We start from the raw sequence: 26,436 nt of genomic DNA, 5'->3' as shown, positions 1-26,436 counted from the left end.
GACTAAGAACAAAGGTTAAAGAAAGAGCAAAAGCCAGACTGATGATAAACATAGAGGGTTGGGGATCAGAGAGGAGGCACTGGGGGCGTGGTCGTCCTGAGGTCAGGGGCAGTGAAGTTAGACTATCTGGCATTGAATTTGGACTCCACCCCTGATGTATGACTTTGGACAAGTTGATCATCCTTGTTCTGCCCCAGTTTCCCTATCTGTGAAGGGAAAGTAATTGGAAGTGCTTACCACATGAGGCTGAAATGTCGTGTGGATGAAGTCTAGCTTGTGTGTAGATGAAGTAGGTGTTAGTAGTATCTCTACTCCGACTTGCTTGTAAGCACCTCAGCACATGGAACCCAATGAGTCTCCATAGCTGTAGCAGGGACTGCAGGTCTGGTCCTCTTGAGTCATCTCTGCAGTGTGTCCAGAGCAGTTGTCCCAAGCTCATCGCTTTATTTCCCTCACACCCCTGCTCACAGTCCTCCATGGTCCTCTGTGCCCTCAAGTTTAAAGTCCAAACTCCTTAGCCAGACTTTGCATGAGATCTGGGCCTGTGAGATGGTTCTGGTTCCTTCCCTCAGGGACTCCAGGCTAGGCCTTTGGTCCATGTAGCAGTGCCCTGACACTCTCATTGAACAAATTGTTCCTGGGCACCTGCTGTGGGCTCAGCCCCGTGCTGTCACAGGGAACACACAGAATCAGATGTGGATTCTTGCAATGTGGCCCCACCTTATGGTGAGGGAACCAGGCACCAGGTAACTAGGATTTGGGAGGATTCAGGGGAGGGGCCACATCTGTCCTCCAGGCTGCTTCCCAGAGGAGGCAGGAATGAGCTGAGTTGGAGGATGAGCAAGAGTCAGCCAGCAGATGCCAGAGTGAGGGAATTAGGGCTGAATGTGTTAAGTTCGTAAGGGAGGACTACTGAGTTAAGGTGCTAGAAAGGTCAACAGATGCCAGTGTCCAGAGCCTTGCCAAGGCCTGGGCAGGTTCATCTGAAGAGCAGTGGGAGCTGTTAATGGGGTTGATGGGAGATGACATAGTCAGATTTATAGTTTGTAAGGACCAGTCTAGCTACAGTGCAGAGAATCATGCTTGATAAGAGAAATGAAGAGAAGAACACTCAAATTTCAACTTCCTAGTTGTGAGCTTTGGACAAAATCAAATGGTCTTATTCTGTGTATTCTGGGATCAAGCATGATTGGAAGGCTGGCACTGGCCTGTGTGGAAGCTGGTGTCACTGTGCATGAGTAATGCTGTGACCAACACCTGCGCAGCCCCCCAGAGTGCCCAGGGAACATCAAGGCCTCTCTATTCTGGCCTCATACACCTGTGACCCACACATGCTTCCCTGGCTCCATGAAGCCAAAGGCAGGAGCTGGAGGTCTATTCGCCCAGTCTGGGATGCCTTTTAGATACCACATGGGCCGTGTGCTGTCAGCCATGCCCATGGAGCCCCGGTGTTTGGAGCTACCCCTGAAGGATCATCATTTAACTGTGTACACCCTGAACACTGCCAGACAACACATGCTCTAGAAGTTTCTTCTTCAAACTAGAAAAGAATCAAGGCCATCTTTGGCACATAAGCATGATTTCTCCAGGGGCACCAATTGGAAAAGCCACCTTAGGTGAATGAATTGAGCCTATGATCATGCTGCTTTTCTGGTTGTGTGTGTGTGTGGCCTTAAATTATTACACTGGACCCTTTAAATGCTTACTTGTTTCCTCTTGGCTGTTTCTTCCCTCTGCAGTATAACGAGGAGCTTCACTACGTGGAACCTTGCCTGAATGGAACGTTGGTGCAAGCCGACAGGACAAACAAGGAGGTGAGGCCTGCTGCTGGGCGGGCGCATCAGGGGGCCTGTCACACCGGTCTGCCCATGGTGATCACTTACAATAATTATGTCTTAACCTTTAGAAACTCATCAAATGCACTGCTCTTTCATTGCGGGCCTCAGAACCCTTGTGTGTGAACATTTAGGAAAAGGCAGGATGAAATCATGGCAGTACAATGATTGCATTGATTTCAGGTGCTTGCTAATGCCAAAACAATTACGTCGGTTTTCTCTTTCTTTTGCTCTAAGCACATCTTCTGTTATGCTTGGCACCTGGGTTGACACCATTGAAAAAATATGATTGTTGCTGAAATTTTAAAGAAAATTTAAGTCACTTGGTATATTATTATTGCTTTTTATAATTGATTAAATAATTGTTGAGGTGGCTATTGAGGTAACTTGTCTCCAAGATTAGAAGGTAAACTTTACAAGGATAGAGATGATGTCTGCTCTCTGCTGTATCTTTAATGTTTCAAGTATTGTCTGCTCCCTAAATATTATGGAACAAAGGGAGACAGGTTAAAGGAGGACCTTGAGAAATGAGGTAGAAGTTACCTTCCAGTTGGTGCATTCTAGGAAAACAGCCAGAATAGATTTTTATAAAAATAAACGTTGTTTCTTTTTGGCCATCTTTAAATTAGTCAGTACAACCACCACCGCTACCAATACTATGCCTAAAGGGCAAGGTGACAATTTAAGCTGAAGGTGTAGCTGCGACAACAACAATGTCATACATCCTGGGATTCATAGCTGCTGTTGCTCACATTTGTTTTGTTGTAACTGCCAGATAGATACAATAAAATGATGCACCTGCCCTGGAGAGCAGACCCATGAGGTGGCCAAGGATAGTGGCCAAGGTAGGCCTCTATGAGGCACTGTGCATGCACTGGGAGACCTCCTGGCCCAAATGGGAGAGACACTGGTGCTTAGATGCAGGTGGTAGAAGCACCTTGTTTGGGCATCTCTGTGGTAGCAAAGGACAGAGGATTTAGAACACAGGTGAGAAAGAAAACATTATACCAGAATTGACATCCAAGCTTCAATTTGAAGGGGAAGAAATACCATAGCAAGCTTTGTTCTTAGGAGAGAGGAACAGGTACATTGTAGATCCAAGAACAAGTGTATCTAGCAAATGTTGGTTTATGGCCTTTTTTTAGACTATGGTAGGGAAAAACGACATAAACCTACAAGCGATTTTTCCTAGGGACTTTCCCTTTGTTTGGTCTTTGCCTGAATCTGGATCGCATCCCTTCCCCAATATAGCAGCATTCAAATATTTCCAAACCTCAGAAAGATGTCCAGTGATAGTGCTTATGACATTAAATAGAAAAGATGCTTTAGCCTGGCCGGCATGGTCAGTTATTGAGCATCGACCTATGAACCGGGAGGTCATTGTTTGATTCCCGGTCAGGGGACATGCCCAGGTTGCAGACTCAATTCCCAGAGTGGAGCATACAGGAGGCAGCTGATCAATGATTCTCTCTCATCATTGATGTTTCTATCTCTCTCTTCCTTTCTGAAACCAATAAAAATATATTTAAAAAAAAGATGCTTCAAATGATTAAGGCCTTCCTTTAGGTAACTTCCCAATGAACAGAGCCAGTTTGATATTTGGAGATACAAAGTTTTATGATTGAAAAACTTGTTAGAGAAGGTGGGCTAAAATGTATTTAAAATTCACTTTGATTGTATGGGTATTAAAGATGGGAATAGTTTTGAATATAAAAGTTAATCCAGACTCCAGTATGGAGTAGCCACATTTCAGTTAGACTCTTCCCCTTACAAATAGAAATCCCTGTACATAACCTAATCTAAAGACATGGAGGTGAGCTCCCTGGATTTCCATATTGATTCCCATATGACCCGAATAGAGCAATCCAGATGACTCCCACCTGAACCAGCAATAGACACACACACAAACACACACACACACAAACACACACATGCATATAAAAGTTTCAAGAAATGCTAAATGACCAGAAGAAGGGTGGCGTATTCAAGAAAACCTTTGAGACAACACCTTTCCTATTTCAACCAAACACCAATGGTACAACTCTAGACAACTCTCCATAGCTTCAGTGGGGCTGAACAGAGAGTTAACTTTCTATCCCACTGATACCCACATGGTTTTTGTGCTACAACTTAACAGAGAGACAAAATGCTAAGAAAAATGGTAAAATAAGACTGAGTGTCATAAAATATAGTCCAAAATGCTCAGAATGCAATAAAACATTTCTGGTCATCCAAGAACTAGGAAAATCACAATATGAGTGAGAAAAGACAATAAACACAAGCTAATATTGACATGAATCAGATGTTGAAATTATCAAATTGCTTCAATGAGCAATTAGGAATTCTCTTGAAGCAAGCAAAATAAAAAATAAAAAATCTCAGCAAAGAAATAGAAATGATAAAAAAGCACTAAATGGAAACTATAGAACTGAAATATACAGTTACCAAAATAAAAAGCTAACTGGATCAGCTCACCAGTAGAGTGGAGATGACAGCAGGTAAAATCATTAGGATAGATCAACAGAAATCACCCAATCTGAACAGCAGAGAGAAAATGGACCAGAATGAACTGAGTCCCAGGGACATCCTATCTAATAAAAGAGTAATATGCAAATTGATCATCACTCCAACACACAAGATGGCCGCCCCATGTGATCAAAGATGGCTGCCCCCATGTGGACACAAGATGGCTGCCACAAGATGGCCAGCAGGGGAGGGCAGTTGTGGGTGATCATGCCTGTAGAGGAGGGCAGTTAGGGGTGACTGGGCCAGCAGGGGAGGGCAGTTGGGAGAGGACCCAGGCCTGCAGGGGAGGGCAGTTGGGGGAGACCAGGCCAGCAGGGGAGGGCAGTTGGGGGCGATCAGGCCTGTAGAGGAGGGCAGTTAGGGGTGACTGGGTCAGCAGGGGAGGGCAGTTGGGGGAGGACCCAGGCCTGCAGGGGAGGGCAGTTGGGGGAGACCAGGCCAGCAGGGGAGGGCAGTTAGGGGCGACCAGGCTGGCAAGGGAGGGCAGTTAGGGGTTACTGGGCCAGCAGGGGAGGGCAGTTAGAGGTCACCAGGCTGGCAGGGGAGGGCAGTTAGGGGCAATTGGGCTGGCAGGGGAGCAGTTAGGCATCAATCAGGCTGGCAGGGTAGTGGTTAGGGAGTGATCCAGCTGGCAGGCAGAAGCAGGTAGGGGCAATCAGGCAGGCAGGCAGGCAAGCAGTTGGGAGCCAGCAGTCCTGGATTGTGAGAGGGATGTCCAACTACCAGTTTAGGCCTGATCCCAGTGTGGAATCGGGCCTAAACGGGCAGTCGGACATCCCTCGAAGGGTCCCAGATTGGAGAGGGTGCAGGCTAGGCTAAGGGACACACACATCCTCGTGCACAAATTTCATGCACCGGGCCTCTAGTGTGGACAAAACAAAAGGGCAAGCAGTCATGTCATGAAAGTCCCAGAAGAGCCAATAGAACTCGATAGATGTTTTAAGATGTATTGGCTGAAAATTTCTCCAAATTAATAAAAGGCATAAACATATACATTCAAGAGGCTAAGCAAATTCCAAATAGGTTAAACCCAAGTAAATCAATGGCAAGACACATAATAATTAAATACAATTAGACAAAGGGAAGGAACTTGATAACAGCCAGAGAGAAAAGACGTGTTACTCAAATTACTCATTTGAATAACAGTAAATTTCTCACGTGAAATCATGGAGACCAGAAGGAAGTGGCATAGTATTCTTCAAGTACTAAAAGAAAAGAACTGTCAACTCGGGATTCTGTATTCAGTGAAAATATATATTATGAATGAAGGGGAAATGAAGACATTCTCAGCTGACTGAAAGCTATGAGAATTTGTTATCAGCAAATCAGCACTTAAAGAATGGCTAGAGAAGTTCTCCAAGCATAAAGGAAATAATAGAAAAAGAATTGAAACCGCAGAAAGGAAAGAATATTGGAATGGGTAAAAATAGGAGTAAGTATAATAGTCTTCATAATTCTCAAGAGATTCTTAAATCATATTTGATAATTGAAGCAAAAATTATAGTGTCATCCAATGTGGTGCCCAATGTTTATTGAGAAAATACTTAAGACAATTATATTTTTAAAGTATGGAGGTTAAAGGAATCTAATTTCTACATTTTAATGGGATTAATACATGCTGATACCAGTAGGCTGGGACAAGTTACATATTTTTAATAACAAGAGCAACTATAAAGAAAACAATAAAGATGGGTATTCTTATAAAGCAACTCATAGAATTTAGAAAAGAGAAACGAAGATGAGATTCAGAGGAAATGAAGAGGAAAAAGACATAAATGGCAAACTTAAGCCTTAATTAATTATCTTTCACATAAACACAGCATTTAAAGGATAGAGACTGGCCAAGTGGATAAAAAAATGATCCAACCAATCACTTGAAACACAAGGACATGGGTATGTTGAAAGTAAAAGGATGGGAGAAGGTATACAATGCAAACATTAATAAGGGTGACTATATTAACTTCAGATAACATCATCTTCAGAACAAAAAAAATTATTAGAGACAGTGAGGGAAAATACAGAATGATAAAAGGATTAACCCACCAGGCGGACATAACTATTCTAAAGGTGTTTGGACTAAACTACAGGGCTTTAAAACACATGAAGCAAAAATTAACAGAGCTGTTGATTAGTGATACTGAGCATCTTTTTATATGTCTATTGGCCGTCTGTATGACCTCTTTGAAGAAATGTTTACTCAGTTCATTTGCCCATATTTTAACCAGACTGTTTTTGTTGTTGTTAGGTTTATAAGTTTATTATATATTTTGGATTTTAACCCCTCATACATGTATCATTGGCTAAGTGTCCATTGATAGATGAATGGAAAACAAGATGTGGTACATCTATACAAGGGAATATTATAATTCAGCCATAAAAAGAATGTAATCTTGTAATCTGTGGCAATATGGATGGACCTAGAGCAGTGGTAGGCAAACTCATTAGACAACAGAGCCAAATATCAACAGTACAACGATTGAAATTTCTTTTGAGAGCCAAATTTTTTAAACTTAAACTTCTTCTAACGCCGCTTCTTCAAAATAGACTCGCCCAGGCCATGGTATTTTGTGGAAGAGGCACACTCAAGGGGCCAAAGAGCCGCATGTGGCTCGCGAGCCTCAGTTTGCCGACCACGGACCTAGAGGATATTATGCTAAGTGATATGTTAGACAGATAAAGCAGTTGCCACATGCTTTTGCTTATCTGTGAAAGCTAAAAAACAAAACAATTAAAAAAAACAAAATATTAGATTCATAGAGAGAACAAACTGATGGTCACCAAATTGGAGAGGGGTTAGGGAATGCATGAAAAAGGTGAAAGGGAATAAGAAGTACAAACTGCCAGTTATAAAAATAGTCACAGAAATATAAAGTATAGCATAGGGAATATAGTCAATAATATTGTAATAACTATGTATGCTGTCAGATGGGTACTAGACTTATTGGGATAATTACTTTGTAACCTAACCAGTAAATGTCCAATCACTATGCTACATACTCAAAACTTATATAATGTTGTATGTCAACTGTAATTGAAAAATAATTTTTTAAAAAGTAATACTGCTTGGGGTAGAAATAGAAAAACCAACAGTTAGCCCTGGTCAGGTAGCTCAATTGGTTAGAGCATCATCCCAATATGCCAAAGTTGCAGGTTCAATCCCAGTTCAGGGCACATATAAGAATCAGCCAATGAATACATAAATAAGTGGAAAAACAAACCAATGTTCTTCTCTAGCTCTCTAAAATTAATAAATAGAAATTTAAAAAAAGAAAAACATACAATTACAGTAGGGACTTGTATACTTCACAGTCTTTAATTGGTAGATTACTAAACTGAAATCAGCAAGGATAGAGAAGAACTAAACAATTAATAAGATCTGAATAACATTTATAGAATACTTTATTTGCCAATAGCAGCATGCATATTCTTTTCAAGTACCCATGGAACATTAGCCAAGATAAAACATATCCTGGGTCATAATACAAATCTTAACAACTATAAAAGAGTTGACATCATACTGAGTATCTTTTCTGATAACAATGGAATCAAACTAGAAATCTATAACAGAGTGATGACAGAAAAATATTCAAACACTTATAAATGGAGCATGCTTCTAAATAATCCATGGGTCAAGGAGGAGGTATTTATATATTTCATATATAAATATATGAAAATGAAAAGACAACATATCAAAATGTGTGGGACAAAGCTGTTACAGATTTTAGAGGAAAATTTGTAGCACTAAAGGCCTACATAAGGAAGAGGACAGCCTCAAATTAATAATCTGTCTAACACAATACACTAGAAAAAGAAAAAACAATAAACCCAAAGCAAACAGGAAGAAAAAAATAATAAAAAGCAGAATCAACTAAATTGAACCAGGTTAACAGAGAAAAATCAATGGCAACAAAACCTGGTTCTTCAAAAATAAATCAGTAAAACTGATAAACCTCTAGCAAGACTGGTGAAGATAAAAGGAGAGAGGTTACGCATTACCAATATCAAAAGTGAAACAGGGAATATCACTACAGATACTGCAATTATTAAAAACAATACAAGGACATTACAAACATCTTTATACTCATGAATTTGAGAACTTAGAAGAAATGGGCCAAATACTCAAAAACTACAAGCTATGAAAATCCAATCAGATGAAACAGAGAACCTGAATAGTCCTATAAATATTTAAGAAATTGAGTTCATAATTTAAAGTTCCAAAAAATGAAAAAAAAAGTGAGTTCCAGATTGTTTTGCTGGGTAATTCTACCAAGCATTTAAAGAAATAACACCAATTTTACAGAATCTCTTCCAGAAAAAAAAGAAGAGGAGGGAAATCTCCCCAACTTATTTTATAAGGCTAGTAGTTCCCTGATAAACCAAAGTACAAAAGAAAACTACTGACCAGTATTCCTCATGAATGTACAGCAAGAGTCCTCCACAAAATGTTAGCACATCACATCCAATCTATACTAATAAAAGGGTAATATGCTAATTAGACCGGATAGACCAGATGTCTTCCAGATATCCTTCCAGACAAAGCCACGGTGGCGGGGCCGAGGCAGAGGTGGTTAGGGGCAATCAGGCAGGCAGGCAGAGGGGTTAGAGGTGATCAGACAGGCAGCCAGGTGAGCGGTTAGGAGCCAGCAGTCACGGTTAGGGATCAGGCCTAAACTGCAGTTGGACATCCCCCAAGGGGTCCTGGATTGGAGAGGGTGCAGGCCGGGCTAAGGGACCCTCCACCCTGTGCATGAATTTCATGCACCAGGCCTCTAGTAATGTATATAAGGAATTATACACCATCATCAAGAAGGTTTTAGTCCAGGTATATAAGGCTGGTTCACCATCAGTATCCAAACAATTCATGTACTTCACCATATCAACAGGCTAAAGATGAAAAATCATATGGTGACATCCATTAACTCAATAAAGGCATTTTTAAAAATCCAACACACTTACAATTTAAAAAAATTAAAAAAAAACTTTCAGTAAAACAGGTACAGAAGTGTCTTCCTTAAGTTGATAATGTCCATCTACAAAATCCTACAGCTAATATTCCTCTTAAGGTCAGAACAGGCAATGATGTCCATATTCACAATTCTTATTTAACATAGTGTTGTAAATTCTAGCACTGTGATAAAATTAGGAAAAAAATAAAGACATAAAGGTCAGAACAGAAGAAATTAAACTATCTTTATTTTCAGATGGCATGATTGTACATGTAGAAAATTCCAGTGAATGTACTAAAAAGGAAAAAACAAAAAACAAACAAACAAACAAAAACTCCTAGAACTAATAAATGAAATCAGAAAAGTCACATATACAAGATAAACACACAAAAACCAATCACATTTCTAGATACTAACAATGAATATATGGAAATCTAAATGGAAAACAGTGTGGTGATTGTGGGGTTGAGGGGTGGAGGTGGAAGAAGGCATAGAGGGGATAAATGGCAATGGAAAAAATAAAATATATTTTTAACAATATTAATGTAAGAATAAAGAAAAATAAATAAGTAAAAATAATACCATTTACAATTGCTCCAAAGAAATAAACAATAAAATGTGTACAGGTTCTACATGCTACAGATTATAAAATGCTGATGAAAGAAATCAAAGAAACCCTAAATAAATGGAGAGACTTACCATGTTCAGGCATGGGAAGACTCAACATAGTAATGATGTCAATTCTCTTCAAATTGATCTATAAATTCCTATTAATCCCAGCAAGGCTTTTGTAGACAAAGACAAGGGCATTCCAAGATTTACATAGAAAGGCACAGGGCCTAGAATAGTAAAACGATCTTGAAAAAGAAGAACAAAATAGAGGAATCAATCTACCCAATGTTAAGGCCTAGTAATGAAAACTGTGGTATTGTTGGATGAGTAGAATATAGATCAATGGAATAGAGGAGAGAACTTAGAAATATACCCATATAAATATGCCCAACTGATTTTTGACAAAGGTATAAAAACAATTCAGTGAAGGAAGGATATTCTTTTCAACAAATGGTGCCAGGCAGTTGACCATTCATAAGTGTGGGAACACACACACACACACACACACACACACACACACACACACACACACTAAAGAAAACAAAACAAAACAACCTTAATCTTGACTCACACCTCACAATTTAAACAAAATATAATTCAAACAGGTCAAAGACTTAAATGTGAAATATAAAACCATGAAACTGTCTGAGAAAAATATGTGGGAGACAATCTTTGGGCTCTACAGCTAGACAAAGAGTTCTTAGGCTTGACACCAAACGCATAATTCATGAAAGGAAAATTTGACATAATGAATCTCATCAACATTAGAAGAAAATTACACATTGTGAAAGACCCTGTTTAAAAGGATGAAAAGGTATATGATTTGCAAATATCTTCTCCCAAACCACATATTTGATAAAGAACAAGTACATAGAGAACATATAAATGACTCCCAAAAAACAAATGATCCAATTAGAAAATGGACAAAAGACATGAAGAGCTATTTTACTGAAAAAAGACACAGAGATAATAAGCAAGTACATGGAAAGATATTCAATATCAGTAGCCGCTAGAGAAATAAAAATTAAAACCACAATGAGATATCATTACACACCTATTAGAATGACTAGAATAAAAGAATGAAAAACAATAAATGCTGGTGACATGTAGAGAAATTGGCTCACTCATACCATACATTGCTGATGGGCATGTAAAACAATGCAGCTACTCTAGAAAACATTTGGCAGTTTCTTATAAAACTAAACATACAATTAGTATATGACCCAGCATTTGCACTATTGGGCATTTATCTGAGAAATGAAAATTTATGTGAACACAAATACCTGTATACAAATATTCGTAGCAGCTTTATTCATAATAGCCCCAAACTGGATTCAGTGGGTAAATAGTTAAACTGTGAGATATATATATATATATTAAAGGCCTGGTGCATGAATTTGTGTATGGGTGGGGTACAGGGGGAGGTGACATGGGCGGTTGGCCGGCCTGCCTGCTGGTCGAACTCTTGGTCGAGGGGACAATTTGAATATTAGCCTTTTATTATATAGAATATACATTGAGTGGCCAGATTATTATGCGTTCAGAGATCATAATAATCTGGCCACTCAGTGTGTACACACACACACACACACACACACACACACACACACATGCATGCATTTTAGGGGGTGGGGAACAAAAGTAGATTTAAATTCACAAAAGCATTTAAGTTGTGAGTACATGAAACAGAGTTTATTCTTGTATTATTTATTTATTTGTATTATTTGTCTTATAGTTATTATTCCATATTCTTACTTATTATTTATATTCGAGGTAATGGTAGTTGATAATTTAACCAACTTTTTCCCGACCTTGTATATATAAAAACAGTACTTAGCAATTTTTAAAAAGCTGTTGATTGCTACACCCAATAACTTAGATGAATCTTTAAATCTTTAGAGAATTATTCTGAGTAATGAAAACATCAATCCCAAAATAAAATATACTACATATAACATTCTTAAAATGACAAAATTATAGAAATGTAGAACAGATTAGTGGTTTTCAGGGGTTAGAGGTGAGAGTGGGGAGAGGTCAGTGGCTGTAAAAGGGCAGCATGAGGGATCCCACGGTGATGAGACCATTTAGTATCCAACAGAATCAATGTCAACACCCTGGCTGTGATACTGTACCATAGTTTTGCAAAATATTATTAGCAAATACTGGTTAAAGGACATATTACACCATTCTGTGTTATTTCTGACAACTGCATGGGACTCTATAGTAATTACCTCAAAATAAAAGTTTGATTAAAAATAATCTGACAGGAGGAGGGAATAATGGTGGCGGAATAGACAGACGTGTTCCGAGCCTTGTCCCAGAGCAGAAAGAAAGAACAGCTGAGGGTCACACGAGGAGTGTTTGTTGGCAAGTTGGGGGACAGCTGAACTCCAGAAGAAGGTGGGGGACTGCTAGACGGGTTCCCCGGACCGGGCAGCCCCCACTGCGGCTGGGTCCCCTCCCGGAGCTGCGGGCTTAGACGCGGAGCCTGCGCCATCTTGAACCAGAAAGTGGAGCTTATCGGAAGCCTGAGAATCCACAACTGTGGCACCCATGGAACAGCTGCAAGCCCCAGAACACTGGTCCCCCATTGGCGCAAACACACAGGTTCAGAGGGGCTCTACACTCCACCACAGAAAGGTCAGATTTCGCCTGGGATAATGAGAGAGAGAACTACATAACCAGACACCCAGAGAAGAGAGACCATGGGGAGACAACGAAACAGCCCACATATGAAAGAAAAGCAGGCATCACCAGAAAAGGAAGTAAACGAAATGGAGGCAAGCAACCTTCCAGAGAAAGAATTCAGAGAAATGGTCATAAGGTGGCTGAAAAGAATGGAAGACAAATTCAACAATATGAGCAAGAACCAAGAGGAAATGAAGAACCAAGAAGAAATGAAAAATGACATCGCTGCTGTAAAGAACTCAATAGAAAGCATCAAGAGTAGACTAGAAGAAGCAGAGGACCGCATCAGTGAGCTAGAAGACAAGATGGGGAAAAATACCCAAGTAGAGCAACTTCTAGAAAAAAAAATTAAAAGGCAGGAGGAGAGCCTAAGGGAACTTTGGAACAACACGAAACAAAACAACATCCACATAATAGGGGTTCCAGAAGGAAAGGAAGCTGAGCAAGGAATAGAAAACCTCTTTGAAGAAATAATGACAGAAAATTTCCCTGATATAGGGAAGAAAAAACCCACACAAATCCAAGAAGCTCACAGAGTCCCAAGCAAAATGAACCCCAAAAGACCGACGCGAAGGCACATTATAATTAAATTAGCAAACACCAACGACAAAGTAAGAATCTTAAAAGCGGCAAGAGAGAGACAAAGTTACATACAAAGGAACCCCCATCAGACTAGCAACTGATTTCTCAACAGAAACTCATCAGGCCAGAAGGGAATGGAATGAAATATACAAAGTCATGCAAAGGAAGGGTCTGAATCCAAGAATACTGTACCCAGCAAGGCTCTCAATCAAAATTGAAGGTGAAATCAGGAGCTTCACAGACAAAAAAGGACTAAGGGAATTTATTACCACCAAACCAACAATGCAAGAAATGCTAAAGGGTCTGCTGTAAAAAAAAAAAAAAGAAATAGGAAGCGAAGAAGGAACACAAGGGTAAAGAATAGGAATGGCAACAAAGAAGCACCTATCAAAAATAACTTTAAATGTAAATGGATTAAATGCCCCAATCAAAAGACACAGGGTAACGGCTTGGATAAGAAAACACGACCCATATATCTGCTGTCTACAAGAAACCCACCTCAGAAAAAAGACGCACACAGACTGAGGGTGAAGGGATGGAAAAAGGTTTTCCAGGCAAATGGAACTGAAAAAAAAGCTGGGGTAGCAATACTTATATCTGACAAATTAGATCTCAAAGTGAAGGACATAACAAGAGATAAGGAAGGCCACTTCATAATACTAAAGGGAGCAATCCAACAAGAAGAAATAACTCTGGTAAACATATATGTACCCAATACAGGAGCTCCCAAATACATAAAAAAACTCCTGGAAGATATCAAGGGAGAGATTGACATCAATACAATCATAGTAGGAGACTTTAATACCCCACTATCACCATTGGACAAATCCTCTAAACAAAAAATCAGCAAAGAAACATCAATCCTAAATGACTCACTAGACCAGATGGAATTAATTGACATCTTCAGAACATTTCACCCCAAAGCCACAGAATATACATTCTTCTCAAGTGCACATGGGTCATTTTCAAAGATAGACCATATGTTGGGACATAGGCAAAGTCTCTTCAAATTCAAGAAGATAGAAGTCATATCAAGCATCTTCTCAGACCACAGTGGCATAAAACTGGAAATCAACTACAATAAAAACAACCCAAAGAAATCAAACACATGGAGACTAAACAGCATGCTATTAAACCATGACTGGGTTACCAGAGAGATCAAAGAAGAAATAAAAAACATCATGGCAACAAATGACAATGAAAACACTACAATCCAAAATCTATGGGACACAGCGAAAGCAGTCTTGAGAGGGAAGTTCATAGCTCTACAAGCCTACTGCAAAAAACAAGAAACAATGGTAATAAATTACCTAACCCAACAACTCAAAGAGTTAGAAAAAGAGCAACAAAAAAAGCCCAGTGTAAGCAGAAGGAAGGAAATAATAAAGATCAGAGCAGAGATAAATGACATAGAGACCAAAGAAACAATAGAAAAGATCAACAAAACCAAGAGCTGGTTCTTTGAAAGGATAAACAAGATTGATGAACCTCTAGCCAGACTCACCAAGAAGCAAAAAGAGAGGACCCAAATAAACAAAATCAGAAATGAAAGAGGTGAAATAACAACAGATCCCGCCGAAATACAAAGGATTGTTAAAAAATACTACGAACAACTCTATTCCAACAAACTGGACAACCTGGAGGAAATGGACATATTCCTAGAAAAATATAACCTTCCAAAACTTAATCAGGAAGAATCTAAACAGCTCAACATGCCAGTAACTATGGAAGAGATTGAAGCAGTCATCAAAGAGCTTCCGGCAAACAAAAGCCCGGGGCCAGATGGCTTCACAGGAGAGTTTTACCAAACATTCAAGGAAGAACTAAAACCTATCATCCTCAGACTATTCCAAAAAATTCAAGAGGAAGGAACACTTCCAAGCTCCTTCTATGAAGCCAGCATCACCCTAATACCAAAACCAGATAAAGACAACACAATGAAGGAGAATTACAGGCCAATATCCCTCATGGATATAGATGCCAAAATCCTCAACAAAATTCTAGCAAATTGGATCCAGCAGTACATCAGAAAGATCATACGCCATGGCCAAGTAGGGTTTATCCCAGGAATGCAAGGATGGTACAATATCCGCAAATCAATAAATGTGATACATCACATAAACAAATTGAGAGATAAAAATCACATAGTCATATCAATTGATGCAGAAAAAGCATTTGACAAAATCCAACACCCTTTCTTGATAAAAACTCTCAACAAGGTGGAAATAGAAGGATCGTACCTCAACATCATAAAAGCTATATATGATAAACCCACAGCTAACATCATACTCAATGGGCAAAAACTAAAACCATTTCCCCTAAGAACAGGAACAAGACAGGGATGCCCACTCACACCACTCCTGTTTGACATAGTACTGGAAGTATTAGCCAGTGCAATTAGACAAGAAGAAGAAATAAAAGGCATCCAAATTGGAAAAGAAGAAGTAAAGCTGTCCTTATTTGCAGATGACATGATATTGTACATAAAAAACCCAAAAGACTCCATCAAAAAACTAACAGACTTAATAAATGAATTCGGCAATGTAGCAGGATACAAAATTAATGCCAAGAAATCTATGGCATTTCTATACACCAACAGTGAACTTACAGAAAGAGAGACTAAAAAAGCAATCCCATTTTCCATCGCACCAAAAAAATTAAGATACTCAGGAATAAACCTAACCAAGGAGGTAAAAGACCTATATGCGGAAAACTACAGGACACTGAAAAAAGAGATAGAGGAAGATGTAAACAGATGGAAGAACATACCATGTTCATGGATTGGTAGAATCAACATCATTAAAATGTCCATACTACCCAAAGCAATCTATAGATTCAATGCACTCCCCATTAAAATACCAATGGCATATTTCACAGACCTAGAAAGAACTCTCCAAAAATTCATCTGGAATAAAAAAAGACCCCGAATAGCCACAGCAATCCTGAGAAAGAAGAATAAAGTAGGAGGGATCTCAATACCAGATTTCAAGTTATATTACAAAGCCACTGTCCTCAAAACAGCCTGGTACTGGCACAAGAACAGACATATAGATCAATGGAATAGAATAGAGAATCCAGATATCGACCCAAACCAATATGCGCAATTAATATTTGACAAAGGAGGCATGAGCATACAATGGAGTCAAGACAGTCTCTTCAATAAATGGTGTTGGGAAAATTGGACAGATACATGCAAAGAAGTGAAACTAGATCACCAACTTACACCATACACAAAAATAAACTCAGAATGGTTACAGGACTTAAATATAAGACGGGAAACCATAAAAATACTAGAGGAATCCACAGGCAGCAAAATCTCAGACATATGCCAAAAGAACTTTTTCACTGATACTGCCCCTAAGGCAATGGAAGCCAAAGAGAAAATAAACAAATGGGACTACATCAAAATAAAAAGCTTTTGCACAGCAAAAGAAACCATCAACAAAACAACAAGAAACCCCACTGTATGGGAGAACATATTTGCAAATGTTATCACTGATAAAGGTTTAATCTCCAACATCTACAGGCAGATTATACAACTTAATAAAAGGAAGACAAATGATCCAATAAAAAAATGGGCAACGGACCTAAATAGAATCTTTTCGAAAGAAGACAGAAGGAAGGCCAAGAGACACATGAAAACATGCTCAAAGTCACTAATTATCCGAGAGATGCAAATCAAAACAACAATGCGATACCATCTCACACCTGTCAGAATGGCTATCATCAACAAATCAACAAAGGACAAGTGTTGGCGAGGATGCGGAGAAAAAGGAACCCTTGTGCACTGCTGGTGGGAATGCAGACTGGTGCAGCCACTGTGGAGAACAGTATGGAGTTTCCTCAAAAAACTGAAAATGGAACTCCCATTTGACCCAGTAATCCCACTCCTATGAATATATCCTAAGAAACTAGAAACACCAATCAGAAAGGATATATGCACCCCTATGTTCATAGCAGCACAATTTACAATAGCGAAGATTTGGAAACAGCCTAAGTGCCCTTCAGCAGATGACTGGATCAGAAAACTATGGTACATCTACACAATGGAATACTATGCTGCCATAATAAAGAAGGAGTTACTACCATTTATAGGCACCTGGATGGAATTAGAGAACATTATGCTAAGTGAAATAAGCCAGTCAATGAAAGAAAAATACCACATGATCTCACTCATTTGGGGATAATGAAAAACATTATAAACTGATGAACAAAAAGATAGATACAGAGGCAGTAAAGCATCAAACAGATTGTCAAATTACAGCGGTAAGGTTAGGGAGAGGTGGCGGAATTAAGAGATCAACTGAAGGACTTATAGGCATGCATATAAGAGTAACCAACGGATGCAAAACATTGGGGGGTGAGGGCATGTATGGGAGTGGGTTGGGGGAAGGGCAATGGTAAGATATGTACACATATAATACCTTAATAAAAAAATAATTAAAAAAAATAAAAAAAGATACAAAAAATAAAAAAAATAAAATAAAATAAATAAAAATAATCTGACATATATGAGGAACTCTTAAATGGGGGCTTTATTAACTCAGTGTGAACAGTTGAATAGTGTGTGTTAGGTTGCTTTAACTGTATGTAAAAAAAATAGTGATTGAAGTTACAATGTTCTTACTTATGGCTCATTTTATTTGGAGAAAATCTCAGAAGGCAAGGCATTTATTTAATTTTCATTGAAATCTTGGGATATTTTAAAACAAAAGTGAGCTTCTTTGGCTAATTTGAACCATTTTCATTTTTATCATCAGATGGATGTTAGGTCATATAGATTCAGGACTCACTCTATGGCATGGGAAATAAAATAGGAAAATCGGAAAAGCAAAATGGGAGTATATATCAGCCCACCTAACTGCAAAGTCCTGGGGTGGAAAAGACTGCACCCAAAGTCTTAAATGCAATGTCAGGAATCATGCCTCCTCTCTCCAGCCACCTTCCCCATGTGTCTTCTGTGGACTGGATTGAGCCTGTCCGTTCTGGATCCATAGTTGCATCTGTAGAAAGTGAAGCAGCTCAGCAGCAGCCTGGTCAAGGTGTCTGCAACTGTGGTTAGCAAGCAGGCACACCTGTGTGAACAGACCTGCTCAGTGTTCTAGCAGGAAAAAACTGGGCATCTGGGCCACTGCCTAGAAGGTAGGTGCTCAGTAGGAGCATGAATGAATGAATAGATGAGCCACCTGGGGAGAGGATTCTCTTTGAAAACTTTTGTTTGTTTGTTTCAATAGATGATCCAAAAAACATTGAAAACAAAAGCATGAAGCTCACTCATTATCCATCTATAATAATAATAGAGGAATGTGCAAATTGTCCAGGATGCTGTCACAGTAACAACCAAACAGCAGGCTGTGTGGGGCAACCAGGCCAGCAGTGGAGTTAGTGAGGAACAGCCAAATGACTGAACAACAGGCTGCATGGGGCAACCAGGTTGGCAGGGGGAAGTTGGGGGTGACCAGGCTGGCAGGGGGGGGGGGGCAGTGAGGGGTGACAAGACTGTCGGGGGGGGCAATTGGGTGTGATCAGGCCGGCGAGGGGGAAGTTGGGGGCGACCAGGCCAGCGGGGGGGGGCACTCGGGGGCAACCATGCTAGTCTGGTGCAGCAGTTGGGGGCGACCAGGCCGGCAAGGGGGGAAGTTAGGGGTGACCGGGGGGGCAGTTGGGGGCAATCAGACCAGCACGCAGAGGCAGTGAGGGGCGATCAGGCCGGCTGGGGGGAGGCAGTTAGGGACGACCAGGCAGGCAGGCAGGTAAGCGATTAGGAGCCAGCAGTCTAGGATTGTGAGAGGGATGTCTGACTGCTGGTTTAGGCCTAATCCCCGGGATGGGGTCCCGGGTTAGAGAGGGTGCACCGGGCCTCTGGTATATATATAAAAGCCTAAGCGACCATTACAAGAGCAGTTGACCAAATGACAGGTCTACCAGTCGCTATGACATGCACAGACCACCAGGGGGCAGACACTTAACGCAGGAGCTGCCCCCTGGTGGTCAGTGCGCTGCCACAGCCAACCTCCTGCAGCCAGCAAACAGCCCGCTGTCCCTTCCCCCAGCCAGCCCCAATCACTGGCCAGGCCGACTGGGCCTCTAGTGTTAATATAATTGAGACAATCTGAATCAGACTGTGTGTGGGTGAAATGATCTGATTCCAGGCTTGGCAATCCTCAATAGTCTGTCTAGTTCAGGCCAAATCCCCTAAATGGTAGCTTTGGAGCCTTCTCATGTTCCTTGTGAACTGGGGACAGAGGATGATGACTTCTGTATGAACCTGTGTAGAAATGGCACAGTGCACACTGATGCCAGCCTTCCACCCTCCAAATTCAAGAATTCTGACTACACTGTGCCAAATCCTTTGGGACATTCATCTTTCATTTAAAATATCCATGTTGTATCATGACAAGTTTTTATGATGGCCAAATAGGTGAGAGACTTTCTTTTCTATACTTTTTCAACTTATGACTATTTCCCTGGTGACCACAGTGATGTTACCTCCAGTTAATGAAAGGGCTTGAGAGGGCATGAGAAGGTGACATCTGGGATGATTATGTCATGCACCTTTAGTCCTATGATAGCTAACTCTGGCTTTACAACATGCAGGTGACTGCCTAAAAAATCACAACTAGATAATTTTAATTAAAATAGTATTTAAGCTCTAACTGGTTTGGCTCAGTGGATAGAGCATCAGCCTGTGGACGGAAGGGTCCCAGGTTTAATTCCTGTCAAGGGCACATGCCCAGGTTGCGGGCTTGATCCCCAGTAGGGGTGTATGTGTGTGTGCAGGAGGTAGCCAATCAATGATTCTCTTTCCTCATTGATGTTTCTATCTCTCCCTCTCCTTTCTGCTCTGAAATCAATAAAAATATGTATTTAATAAACAACTATGAAAAATAGTAATTAAGATCATTTAAAAATTTGAAAGAGGAGTGAGAAAAATCTCAGTGAGCATTGGGGTAGAAGAAAAGATCAGGGTAAAATTGCTGGCCTCATTCAAACTAACTTGTCCTGGTTTGAAGATTTCCTGTGACTTTGCTTGAAATAGCCCATGATGCATCATCCCTGCCAAGTGAGTTTAAGGCTCTGAGTTTTTCTTTTTGGCTTTTAAAAGTATTGTTTACAGTCTGGAGAAAATTTTGTTTTGCTGCTTTATGTACCAAATAACTCACTTTTGTTATTTTTCTTTAAGTAAAAAGAAACCATGACAAATTGGGTGAGCCTGGAGCTCAAATATAGACTTCAAACCAGTAAACTGGCATCCTAATCTACTTCAGACCTTCTGAACCATTCATCAGCCCTCCAAGTGAACCTCCTGTGGTCTCTCTGGGGCCAGGGAGGAAGGAGAGCCATGTGCTTTCCCTCTGGATTATAATGGAGCTGTTCCACAATCCACCGAATGGCATGGCTCTGTTTAGGATTCATTTAGAAACCCATGTAACTCTCATCTTCCTGGCAGTTTTGATCATTTCCCATGGGATTCCTGAACGTCCATGAATTAACAAAAGTGCACATCTGAGTTGTGGGATTTGCCCTAGTACTGCTTCTTCCAGCTTGAGCTTTGTTACGGAGACAGCCTCGGTTTCTACAACTCCCCATCTTTCTTGGCTTCATGGGCCTCCAGTGCACAGTGTGCCAGTGATAGGGGAGTGCGGGGCATGTTGTGAACTGTAGGCAGAAAGTAGTGCTTCTTGCCCGGCTGGTGTGGCTTGGTGGTTGAGCATTATCTCATGGACCAAGAAGTCCTTGGTTTAATTCCTGATTTGGGGCTTGATCCCCAGTACGGAGTTTTCAGGAGGCAGCAGATCATTGATGCATCCATGTTCCTATCTCTCTCTCCCTCTTCCTTCCTCCCTCTCTAAAATTAATAAAAACATATTTAGACCAAAAAAAAAAGTAGCCCTTCTGCACACCAGTGAATGAACCACCAAGGGAGACAAAGTTTGCAGAACATTAACCTACTCGTATTCAATTCAAAACTAATAAGAGGTAGTTAGAATTGCATTGCTTTTAAAATGTCGTGAGTACATTAAAAGTAACTGACAGAGAAAAAAATTGGGAACAACTTAAATGTAAACAAATTCTTCTAGATTCGGTATAACTTAGCACAATGCAGCTTGAAGCAGAAACTAGGTAGGCTTATGTATATTACCAAGAGAGAATAACAGGAGGAAAAGAACCAAAGGAAGGAAAGAGGGAGGGTTGGAAGGAGGAAGGGAGAATGGAAGGAAGGGGGAGGGAGGGAGAAAGGGGAAGGATTTAGGAAGTTTATTTGATACTTTTCTTTTTTAAAAAATTATGCTAAAAACATTGTACATGAGATAGCATTTCACAAATTGTTGTGTGTCCCATGCAGTACTGGTAACTACAGCAGGTCTCCGGAACTTACTCATCATGCAGAGCTGAAACTTTATACCTGCTGAATAGCAAATGTCTATACACTGAGCCCAAAGTACTTTTGCAGCCAGAAATATAATACTTTAATATCAATTTTCTATTCTTAGAATTAATACAAATGTTTTTTACAAAACAATTAGTGTGGGTCTGTAAACCCTAACCCATGAGATGAGGATGTCCCTCCTGCTAATTTCCAGAAAGCTTCCTTCCTGATTTCTGCTTATTGAGGGTAAGAGTTACAGCGATATTTTAAATCCATGTCACCCTATTGGCTTATGTGAATACTGCTGCTTTACAGTGACTCCAATGATTCATAAAGCAAATGTCTCCTAATTCCTGTGCAGTAGCTTTGTAGAGAGGAAGTTACCAAAATGATGACCAGAGACTGTGCCATGGGAGATGTGTTCCAGAAACTATCCTCAATTATGTTTCCCTTTATATTCTATTATGTATTTATATTAATTTGATTAAATTTGCTTGTTTGAAAACAGTCAAGCAACTGCTGGGGAACTATCTAGATTAGTGAATATTTATCAATGCACAATCTGGGTTAAAACCATTAATATAGTTTAAAAATTTCTGTTGTCTTCACTTTAGTATAGTGTGCTTTGTGAACCCCTGTATGAGTATAGATTAGGGGTCTAGAACCAGATAGTAAATATTTTAGGCTTTGTGGGCCATATGGTCTCTGCTCTAACTCCTCAGCTTTGCCATTGTGGCATGAAAGCAGCTATGGGCAATACAGAAACATGTGGGTATGTGGCTGTGTGCCAATAAAACTTTATTTATAAAAATTGGTACAGGCCTGTGTGGTGCTGACCCCTAGTGTGGACTGTGGACAAGATTAGAGGAGAAGTCTGTATCAAAAAAAGAACTTACATTGGGCTCCGGTAAAATCTTTCTGGAAGGGCCTGGAAATCGGTGGTTGAGAGATAGAGTAGATGAGCTAATACTTCTTCACTCTTCTCATGTTCACTCTGTTGGTAAATGAGGCTGGATCACTACCTTGGGCTGACTTTCAACCTTGCAGAGATTTGTCAGTTAACTGGTTTCTGATTTCTTGGTTCACTTACATTTAACCTGGAAGCCATCTCTTCTTCATTAAATACCTTCCCTGCACAAAGCAGAAGGCATTTTCCCTGTGTCACTGCCTCTTTCTTATCATTAGAGAGAAGATGTTCTTATATTGGTAATAGTTCAAGGATCTGCCTTAAGTCTAGCAGCGTTCTTGGGTAGTTGCAGCGAGCTTGTGCTGGATCGAGTTTGATTGACTTCACTCAGCAGTTCGCTGGGTCCTCCGAGGGAGCACCCAGCACAAGTCAGGGAGCCCTGGCTTGGAGTTGATTTCTCCTGATCCTTCCCTGGGGGGCCAGAGGCTGCCTGCCGGGCTCTTCCTCGGATGGGTTTTGGAAACTTCAGGTAATACACTGTCTTGTGAGGCACCGAGGGAGATGGTCATCATGGAGTCTCTGCTGTATTTGTTTTGGGCTACCCTCCTGCACTGGCTGGAGCCTCCTACACCGTGGCTTTGCTGAGTGTACATCTAATGAGCCTTGTGTGGAAGCTGCGGGTCTTAGAGCGAGCAGGCCACCCAGTGCAGCCTGCACCCAACCTCTGGAGCCTTCCCTGTCATCGCACTCCCGGGATGGGTGCTGTGCTTGCTCTCCCTGCTTGTAGGTTTCTTCACTTCTGATTCATTTTCACTGATAATTAAATGTTATTTGTATTCTTTTCGGTGATTCCCAGATCATGTGCCCAATGTCTTTCACTTGGAATTGTGTGATCCAGAGTAGCTAGCCAGGAGCCACTCTCACCTCATCTTCATCATAGGCACGCCATGCTGGATGAGATTCATCACATTTGACTACAAGCATTTTGACTTAAATATTTTCTAAATTCCCATTCTGGTCATGGAGGTGGAGCATGATCAAGACTGGGCAGCTGGGCCTAAGAATCCATGGGTAACATTAAAATAATGTGTAGATTCCCAATTCCACCTAAAATAGACTGGATCAGAACCTCTCCTCCTGGAGCTAGGATGTTTTAGCAAGTTTCCAGGGAATTCTGTTGCAGTCAGCCCAGGAACCTACCTTTAGACACTGTTGGAGTCTACTATATCCCAAAATCTTGTGCTCCAGTCACCTACAGAAGCTAGCCATCCTGCTTGGACTTGTTTGAATGTAGAGGTTCATGAATATGAACCTCTGAGCTCTCATTATTGCTGACAATCCAAGTCTTAGGAGCCTGAGTTAATGGTATGACTCATTGTGGGAGTTCAAATAGTAAGTGTTTTCACAGTTAGGAGGTGCTTTCTAAATCCTTTCTTCCCCCCCCTCCCCCCCCGATATTTGACATCAGTTAATCAAACTAATAGTTGTGAAGGACTCTATATGCAGTTCCCAGTAAGGGAGAATTTCTGTGTTCTTATTTTAGTCATTCAGGGCACTGGGAAGTAAAACCAGGCATTGGTGAACATGAGTAGACATTTAGATAGAGATGAAAAAAAGTCTCCTAGTGGAGACAGTCTTCTAACAATGCCAGATTCCAAGCCAAGGCCTCCATCGGGACTGGCTACAGATTTGCAGGGCCTGGTGCAAAATGAAAATTCAGGCCCTTGGTTCAAAACTTAAGAATTTCAAGATGGCAACAGAAGAGCATTGAACCGAAGGTTGAATCCTTCTAAACACACGTTCCTGTGTGAGGCCAACTTTGGAATATGTCCCAAATTTATTAGCTCTGAGAATAAATATATCCTCTTTTCCTACCTGTTTATAAGATGCTGTCAAGAGAATATTTAAGTAATAAGGAGAAAACTGTCCTGAATTATTGTAGAGATTTTGAGGTAGGTAGACTGAGTTTTAGGATTCCATCTTTCTTCTTATTATTTTAACTTGTACTAAACTGGTTTGCACTTCACTTATGATGTGAAAGCTTATCTGACCACTAGGGGAGGCATCTCTTCCTTACTCACACCCAGAGCAGAGGGGACCTGGTGGGAACCCTTTAACAAACCCCAGCCCCATAACCTGGGATTTCAAACTGGAGTTGAAGCAGAGCAGGGGCTGCGTTGTTTAGACATTCCCGCTGTCTGAAGTTGAAGGTGTTTGTGGGTGGTCCCCCTCTGTTCGGTGTCACTATCAACAAACGTGTGGAAAGAAGAAGTAACCGGAGATGCCGGCAAGCTTCAGTGAGCTCTGCCTTAATTGGCGAGTCCGTTGCATTTGTAGCACAGGCAGAATCAATTAGGAGCTGGGCTCCGAGACCCAGACAACGCTGGCCCTGCCCTGCCGCCAGCACGGCCCTGGCAAGGCTCTAGGACTGCTGAGTTACCCCCATTGCTTTCATTTCTCTTATTTACAAGAATTCCTCTGACCTTCCAGGCTCTCTTCACTCCATCTATCTAATCTCTTCCTTTCTTTCAAGGGCCTGCCCCTCCGAAGTGTCATTGGAGGTCTTTCTGTCTCCCTTGAAGGCATGGACCCTCTTTGTTTCCACTGTCCCCACTGCTCCAGGCCCAGGGTCAGGCATCCAATGTGCACTTGAGAGCATGTCTGTCTGTCTGTCCTATGGAGCAAACTGTATTGCTGGCAGGTTGGAGGGTGGCTTTGAGGCTAAGATCAAAAAATATGGATTTTTTCCCCAAATACAGACCTGCCAAGAAGAGGGGCTCATCCATAGCAGCGAGGCTTATTTGTGTAATGATGTTTTCACATTTTTTAAAAGATTTTAAAATTATGTTTTAATATATGAAATAAGAATATGGTTAAGCAATAGAAAGAACATTTTAAAAGTCACATTGTAGCCCTATTATCAAAACGCTCCAACTATATAATTTTTGTGTTTATCCTGAAGACTATCATATCAGATATATATGCTTTAAAAAATAAGGTGGGTTGTGTATTTTGTTATTATAAACAGTGCTGTGATGAGCATCTGTACATAAATATTTGAATATTTGCTTGATTAATTCTTTAGAATACATTTAAAGAATTGAAATAGGGTCAAATAATATTTAACTTTTGCACACATATAAGGCTTTTTGTATGTTAGTTTGTTCATTGATTCAACAAATATTTGTGTGCCAGGCACCATTGCTGTTGGGGGTATAATGTGAACAAGACTGACGAAGTCCCTTCTCCCATAGAGATGCTAAGTTCTGGTGAGACAGATCATACCAAAGCCATTGTTAGGCCCCCACCTTAGACCCTGGTGATGCCAATACTCACGCCTCCAGCCCTGATCACAGCCCTGCCTACTCAGGGGGTCTGTGGGGTGTCAACCAGCAGCCTCAAATTTCTTGCACCCAAAACCAGACTCTTCGCTTTAATTCCCCAAACTGCTCCCCCCGCCCCCCTGCAAGTTGTCCTCAATTTAGCAAGTAAGTGGCAGTTCCAGAGTAAGATTCAAGCCCAAACTGCATTCTCCTCGTTTCTTCTCCTTCCCTAGAGGATGGGCACCCAATTGCCAGCAAGTTCTGCCACCTCAATCTTCTAAACAACTGGAATCTGACCACACTCAGGCCCTCCGCCATTCCCACCAGGGGCTGAGCCACATCCTGTTCCCTCAGCTGTGGCCGACAGCCTCCTAACTGGCCTCGCTGCCTTCGCCCTTCTCCACCCCTCACTCCCCCCGGCATCTAGTCTGTTCTCCACTCTGGGCAGAATGATGCTTTAGCTTTTAAAGTAAAAACCAGGCCACCCCATCTTGTGTTCAACCTCCTGCAGTGGCTCCAGGTGGAATAAAGCCAGTGAGGGCTCGAGGTCCTGCTCACCCCTCATCTCTCAGTGCCCATCATTCTGTGACCTCCACTCACCCAGCTTCAACTTCTGTTCCACGCTGTTTCTTGGACCCACAGGCCT

General features: G+C 40.9%; 1 protein-coding gene across 4 annotated transcripts in view; it reads left to right on the top strand.

The window, feature by feature from the left end:
- CACNA2D3 (calcium voltage-gated channel auxiliary subunit alpha2delta 3) overlaps positions 1-26,436 on the top strand; it is an 860,181-nt gene that overhangs the window by 390,440 nt on the left and 443,305 nt on the right. For all 4 annotated transcript variants that reach the window (XR_013960934.1, XM_080675067.1, XM_080675065.1 and 1 more), the window contains exon 9: positions 1,740-1,814. Coding sequence is in view for 3 of the 4 variants with exons in the window: in XM_080675067.1 (XP_080531193.1) it covers positions 1,740-1,814 (75 nt within the window). In the remaining variant the exon portion in view is untranslated. The remainder of the gene's footprint in view (positions 1-1,739; positions 1,815-26,436) is intronic.

The sequence above is a fragment of the Plecotus auritus genome, assembly GCF_963455305.1.
Source record: "Plecotus auritus genome assembly, chromosome: 6".
Classification (NCBI taxonomy): Eukaryota; Metazoa; Chordata; class Mammalia; order Chiroptera; family Vespertilionidae; genus Plecotus; species Plecotus auritus.
The sequence above is the reverse complement of the archived record's forward strand: the minus strand, read 5'-3'. Positions and strand labels throughout refer to the sequence as shown.